This window comes from Agrilus planipennis, unplaced genomic scaffold (assembly GCF_000699045.2).
Source record: "Agrilus planipennis isolate EAB-ADULT unplaced genomic scaffold, Apla_2.0 scaffold507, whole genome shotgun sequence".
Lineage (NCBI taxonomy): Eukaryota > Metazoa > Arthropoda > Insecta > Coleoptera > Buprestidae > Agrilus > Agrilus planipennis.
In genome coordinates this window covers 7,305-14,401 of record NW_020439157.1, presented here as the reverse complement: position 1 = coordinate 14,401, position 7,097 = coordinate 7,305, and the positions used below count along the sequence as shown (strand labels likewise).

Below are 7,097 nucleotides of genomic sequence, written 5' to 3'. Positions count from 1 at the left end.
ATGCCTTTTCTTGTTTCTTGAAAAAATGAAATTAATGGAAACTGTTTAAACTTTTTTAAAAAGATTGGTATAGACCGTTAGGATTTTTAAAATTAATTATTTGTAAACATTAAGCTTTAACTTATACCCAAAATTAATAGTTTAAATAATAACGATAAACCATTATTTTTCATTGTACATACATAAACATATAGAGATATTAATTTTTTTAGAGTGATAATTCAGATTAAAAATGTATATTATTTTTATTAATAAGCATTTTTATTAATAAATGTTATTATAAATTTGAGTTTTGGCAACTTAGCTTGTTACTCGTTTGGCTATTCCAGTGATGCGAACAGCGTTCCAGTGATCGTAAAAATAACGTACAATTACATGTGAATTTAAAACTGTGATTAACATTAGGTTATGATTATGAAAACGTAATTCTTTGCTATGTTGCCATATCATATTATAATATTAAGGGTTTTAAAATATTAGAAAACCACAATATTGTTTCGACTTACTATTAAGCGTTTTTCAAGAGTACAGTAATACAATATTATTATATATAGCTTTTCTTATGAATAAATCCTGAGTATGACATTTTAAATAAAAAATAATAAAATATTAATAATAGAAGTAACGAATTCAATTAATGAGTAGTTAGAGTTCCAAGAATTGTAATTGGATAGTGGTCGTTTTAAAGACTATACATATAAAATTACAATGTTTACAATGGTTTTTTGCACCCGCAGTTTTAATTCCTTCGTCAATGATTGACAACGCTGTTCCGGATATAAACGCGACTAAAAGAACAAGACGAGAACAATGTTATAAAATAACTGTCTAGTGTTATGACATTTTGATTTTTTTTGACAAGAAGTTGTCTATGACAAGAAACCATAAAAACAAAAGTAATCAGCTGTTGGCTTTACTTTATTTCATCAGTGCTTGTGTATTTTGGATATTCATTAAATAGTTTATTAAGAGAAAGTCTAAATTGCAAAGTGAATGTCAGAAAAGATTACTTTGTTAATAGGTAATGTTTTGTCCCATTTTATTTCAAGGCCTATATTTTCTTTATTTAAAATTATTAATATCCCGTGTGTTGTGGCATTTTGTTAGNTGCTGCAGCAACTCGTGGCCGGGGGCAGGCGGTAGAGGGCTGCAGCAAGTGCAGCCTCCCAGGCATCGTCACTTCACGTCTTTCCGCCTTTTGCTTTCGCCCTCCGTTACTGTTGATTAAAAAATAAATGCTGAAATTATTCTTTTCTCCTGTTTCTCATTGTATAACAAACGATTTTTCCATGTATAAAACCACATTACCATTGTAATACACATAAATAATTTAGTTCTGCGTAAAACTACAGAATTACAAATTGTCTGAAGCTTTACCATAAACTAGAACTACTACTATACTTTTTCTTATTTCATTTACTGCATTTTATCAATTCTACGCTTGAAATATTAAAATTCTAACATTTTTTAGAATAAAAACTAATAAATATTAAAACTAGTTGTATTATTATCAAGGCTTTTTTGATGAAAGTAATTTTTCCTACCTGAACTCCTAGTTTTTCGCCGTAAAACTTCGGCATCAGGCTGCACCCTGTCACCCTTACTTCGCGTGTTCAGCGCAGGCGTAGCACGAACGGAACGCCGTGTATTTATAGACCCAGTTTTATTAATTGTAGTTGCAGGCGTTTGGATTGACGTTGCCAGTTTCGTTTTTGTTTTAGGCGTGATACCGACACTTACACCACTGCTGGCGATGTTGTTGTTCTTCCGCACCTTGCCTGCTACCTCGATCAAAGGTTCGTCGCTGTCCGAACTTTCGTCCGCTATCAACCGACCGCTGTTTCCTCCACCTGATCCGGCAGTTGTGGTAGTCGTCGTCATCGTCGTCGTTATTTTCTTCTCCCTGCCAACCACCACAACTGGAATCGTTGACTTTGTCGGCGTCTCGACCCCCATACAAGCTTTGATGAGTTCCGTAGCGTTCTCTGAACATTTACGCGTCTTTTTGCTGTTGCTGCGAACAGACGCGTCATCGGCGTTGATCGAATTTTCCGACTCATGTCTCTTTCGTTTGGCGACGGCCGGCGTCGCTGCCGTCGCCACTGGAACCGACGCGACGACGTTCTTCAATTTTTGGTTGTCACGTGACACGGGAGGCGAATTTAGTAGTTCAGGACTGTTCAGTTTCGAACAGGCTCGCGTTCGCAGCGATCGTGTCACGGGGCTGGGCGAACTGGGCGTCTGACTGTCTGGAATATCTATCAGGAGTTGTTCGAGAAGACTTTTACTCTTTAAAGCGACCGGACACGAGTTGCTGTCCGAATCGAACGTAGGACTCTCAGCGTCGTTTCGTACCGTTACCGATTTTTCGGCGTTCGAATACGTGTATAAGGGCGGTGTTACACGAACTGGTAAAGGGTCCAAATCGTCGTCTTTCCCATCAGGTATAAGGTCTACGCCCGTCCCAGGCGTTTCTTTACTCTGTTGCTCTGGAACTACTGAGACCGACGACGGTGTAAGACCGCAACATTGTTCTAGTTTTGTAGTGCCGTCCTGTTTGTTTTCGTTCATATCTTCCTCACCGTTGAGTCCCTCCATTTTGGCTAACTGCGCCTCAATATCAGTCAGAATGTCAGGCACTTGATTTTTGTTTTCACCGTGCGGACTTTGTCCGGCCTGGTTTGGCGATTTCTCGCTCAAAGCGTCCATGCTTTCAATGCCGCTATCTTCACCCTGGCCACCCGAAGTTGGCGACCGACTGGCTTGTTTCTCTGTCAAATCCGCCTTTTGATCTATTATTTCAGGAGGTTTATCTTTGTGCGGAATCGGGTTAGGTAATATCGGCACCAGATTCTCTGTCTCATCGTCCGTCTTCTGTAGGTTACTATTTTCAGTAGTTCTGTACGACCTGTTATTATTATGTACTTTATCTGATGTCGTAGTGTTTTCGAGTAGTCGCTGTTTGAATTTGGCTTCCATGTCAATTTCACCGGTCGGAAGGGCGACTTGTTTGCTTGCAAGTTTATCAGCTACATTTTTCGCATAACTTTTACTTCGATCAATCTCTTTACCTTTGCTGTTTCCATCTTTTGCTTTCAATTTCTCTTTTTTTGGTTTTGGACTGAGTGTTGATACTGTACCAATGTTGGTCGAACCCACGACTAATGACTGATGAGATTCATCGAAGTGGTCTGTCTGGCTGAGCCTCCTCTTCTTATCAACCGAAATTAATCCGTTGTTGTCCAGTAACCGTTTTGCGCTGTGGGCCAATTCCGAATCGCTACCTCGTCTTTCTTTCAATTTCTCTTTGAAATGGGTATTGTAAACCACTTGGTGTTCGTACTCTTTACTTCGATCGACTAAGTGACCGCCCGTAAGCAAGTTTTGTTCACGGTGTTCTTGTACAGATTTTATCTTCCTGATTTTTCTCGAATCCAAGGCACTGGTTTTGGTGTGGTCGGGCGGTATATTACTGGTGTTTGCAAAATCGCCACTGCTATTAGTTTTGTTTAAAGGCGATAAAGAGCGATCGTCCGATTCCATGTCCGATTCTCCCACTTTTCTGGGCTTAAACTCGATTTGAGCTTTCCGAACTTTCGGTTTGTTCAAGTTACCATCTGCATTTGTTTTTACCTGAAAATAATATAATTATCTCAATAAATAAATAAATTCTCTTCTGTAGAACCGTACTATTATTTATTCATATAAGAGATTTTTTTAAAACTTAAGGATGGAATTATATTTAAAACAGTATAAGTAGTCAAGATATCAAACTGTACATTTTGATTTCTTAATTTTTTTTACTGGTTTTTAAAATTTCATGTTTTTATAGAACTAGTCATACTAACTATATTTGAGCTAAGTAATTTTTGTTGATATAGTTGAATAGTACATCAAAATATACGAACCTTTTTTTTATTGTTAATTACAACATGATTGCGACCTCTTAGTGAAATGTGAAGTGGAGGTACACGCAATTCTTCACCTGTAGCTATCACGTTTGAAGTTGTTGCTTTCTTCGGGGGTGTGTTGATAAAACTCACATCGACCTTGTACCCACTGCTCACTGGTTCCGATTTTTCCAATTTCAACCGTAATTTGATTTTCTCAGTCGGTTTCAATTTGGGAGAATCACGACCGCCAATGCAACGTTCTGGCCTCCCTTTTGTACTTTTTAGTTTCGAACTTTTCGCCGATGTTGTCGTGTCGCTACCGGTATGATCCAACGCAGTTCCAGTGGTTGCATCCAACGGCAATCGATTCGACGCTGTAGTTACCATCATTGTCGTGGTTGATGGGTTCGATAAGGAACCAATGTCATCGTCGGAAACAGACGCTGCAGGTGAAGGCAGGTCCGTGAACACATTTTTTATCTGCTCATCTGGATCACATTCACTCTCGTCGCTGCTGGATTGCAATTCGAGCTCCCCCGTCAGTGGATTGATTAGAAACTTACGACGATCTTTGGTGTCGGTGAACACCTCAGGCAGCTCTGGTGGACTACTTGCAATGTCGTGTTCAAGAGTTGGTAACAACTGGTCCAAATCGGATTCCTTCAAATCCGTTAACGTTGGAGTCAAATCGTCCATCAAACTTGGCGAACACGATCGAAACGCAATGCTTTTTGCATCGTCAAGGATCGAGGATGACTGTTGAATTAATGAGACACTACTACTACTATTATTGTTTGAAGTGAGTGCAGTGTGTTGTGGCATTTTGTTAGCAACTATCGATTGACTGGACAGTTCCAGTTCACCTGAGTTTTGGAGAACGGCACTAGGTTTCGCAATCATCGTCGAACACTGTCGATCCGGTAACGAATTATTAGTTGTTTGTTGTTGTTGAACGACGGCACTGTTCGAGACAAGCGCGGGCACTTTTGCATTGTTTGATGAAGCACTAACACTATTACTATTGATTCGCTGATGATGAACTAGTTGTTTGTAACAGGTGTCCGTATTGAGACTACTGTTTACGGTAACGGTCGGTTGTGAATGTACGATCTTTGGATGAAGGGGAGGCGGTGGTGGTGGAATATGATTTTGAACGGTCACAGCTGACGCAGAATAGACGCCTGTTGTTCGTGCAGGAACGCTCGGGATCGTTTTCGGCGCGAATGATGATGAAGGTGATGGTGGAGGCGGATGACTTTTTACAGTGGAAATTTGAGTAAGGCTTTTTGAGACGTTCGGGTGCAACATAGAACCGTTTGCTTGAATTTTACCCGATCCTTCTACATCTGATTTTGTCGTCGTCGTCGTGGTCGCAGAAGTTCCGTCATTTTGAAGCAAATTGACAAGCAACGGACTCGACAACGTCACCGGTGGATGTTTACCAGGATAAGGTGGTGGTGGTGTGAAAGAAGTTGACGTGCTCACGTTTCCACCTGTCCCTCCTCCTCCTAGTGAGCTGTTCTCCCGGCTCTGAATCGCCTGATTCATGCTCGTAAAAGGAAAAGGTCCTGACTGCAGTCTGGACGATGACAACGTCGATTGTATGGCCCCCGGTGTAGGCACTTTAGGAACTACACTATCCGGTGGACACACGACGTTGGGAGAACGAAACTGCATCTTGTCCGAAGATACAGAATTCGTTGGCACTTGAACTTCTCCCGACAGTAATCTTGATAATCCCCCATCGGAAGTTGCATTGGTATTGCTGCTACTACCTTCATCTATAAAATAAATAAGAACCTTATTGTTACCTTTATTCTTGTAAACTCAACTAAACATGTAATTAGGAAACTAAAATATAATAAACACACAATTATTACATTGTGGGATGAGTAACTTAATGAAGTATAAAAGTATAAAACAATGAATGAATAAAATCTTGTTGCATAAAACTAATTAACGTAAATATAAATGTGGACAATTATAAATTACTAAAATCAAAATCTTAGTAAAACATTTACCTTGTTGAACAGTTTGCAGAACAATTTCTTGTCTATCGGGTCCAGCTAGGCGTAAGGAAATAACTTGATCTCCCTCGACTTGAACACTTAAAATGCCCAAGGCACGTAGTTGCTGTGAGCCTTCCCTGGCAAGTTGTCGCAGCCGTAGGGCTGCCTCGCGAGGGATAGACAGCGTAACACGAACAGAGTTCCACGGCTCCAGTTTGCAAACATATAAGTGCCCCCCTAAAAGATTCTCTAATCTTCCTAGCACACACCTAAGCTGTTTAGGAAACGAGGGATCTAACAGATCCCCTTCGCAAGTGACGACTGTAGTAACACTAAAGCCATCACTTTCCAATGCCATCTAGAATTACTCTTCCATGATGTCTATGTACAGGAGTACTCACTGAGATGTTTTTCTTTTAGTTACATCCCGAAAAATAAGGGTGACTTACAGAAGGCTCAACTTGAATAACTGTCAACAAGAAAACGATTTTAAGATATAACAAAAATTGAGCTTATCTGACATCGACAATTTCGATAGCCAGCGGGTATGACTTACTGACGTGTATGGATTTCGGTTTAACGGTTAACTAATGGACATGGAATTAAAATAAAACTCAAATGGTGCTAAAATTATGCCTTAAAGAGTTAATTTATTACTTGTTAATAGAGGAATTTTATTCCTAAGAAAATGGTTTTATAGCAGCCATCTTGTCAGCGAGACGGGGGAGTGTATATTTCCATGTGTCTTATTGTCAAATTAACTTTATTGAAGTGTAAATACGAGTGTTCATCAGATGTTGGATACATGATTGCAATGATGAATGTAAATCATTTTATGCTAGCTTAGTTTGCGATGCATGAATGTCACTTTATTTAAGGAAATTGATTTGGTTACATACAAGTACCATTACATACCCCATTTTGTGTGACACACTTTCCACACATATAACACCTTTCTGGTCTTTTACAAAACACTAACGATCAATTAATTAAACACACACGAAGCAATAACAAACATTTAAACACAAGTTATTTGGTATAAAGCACATAATTTTCTTTAAAACAATTTATACGCTTTGAACAATAACAACCGGACGCCATTCACACTGCGCAATGAAGATGCGCGGTAACAGAATAAAATACAAATGAGTTTACAAATGCATTATGGGAAATTTTATAGGAAAATTAAAAATTT

The 7,097-nt window shown here is 39.2% G+C and overlaps 1 protein-coding gene across 2 annotated transcripts in view; it reads right to left on the bottom strand.

Annotated features, from left to right (window-relative positions):
* LOC108743489 overlaps positions 1-7,040 on the bottom strand; it is a 13,469-nt gene extending 6,429 nt beyond the window's left edge. Inside the window, exons 1-5 of one of the 2 annotated variants that reach the window (XR_003231794.1) lie at positions 6,818-7,039; positions 5,915-6,371; positions 3,909-5,674; positions 1,545-3,633; positions 1,120-1,217 (exon numbers count right to left, since the gene is read on the bottom strand). Coding sequence is in view for 1 of the 2 variants with exons in the window: in XM_025977895.1 (XP_025833680.1) it covers positions 1,177-1,217; positions 1,545-3,633; positions 3,909-5,674; positions 5,915-6,260 (4,242 nt within the window). In the remaining variant the exon portion in view is untranslated. Of the gene's footprint in view, positions 1-1,119; positions 1,218-1,544; positions 3,634-3,908; positions 5,675-5,914; positions 6,372-6,817 lie in introns of both variants that reach the window. The other variant, XM_025977895.1, reaches the window with a different exon arrangement.
* Positions 7,041-7,097: the final 57 nt, after the last annotated feature.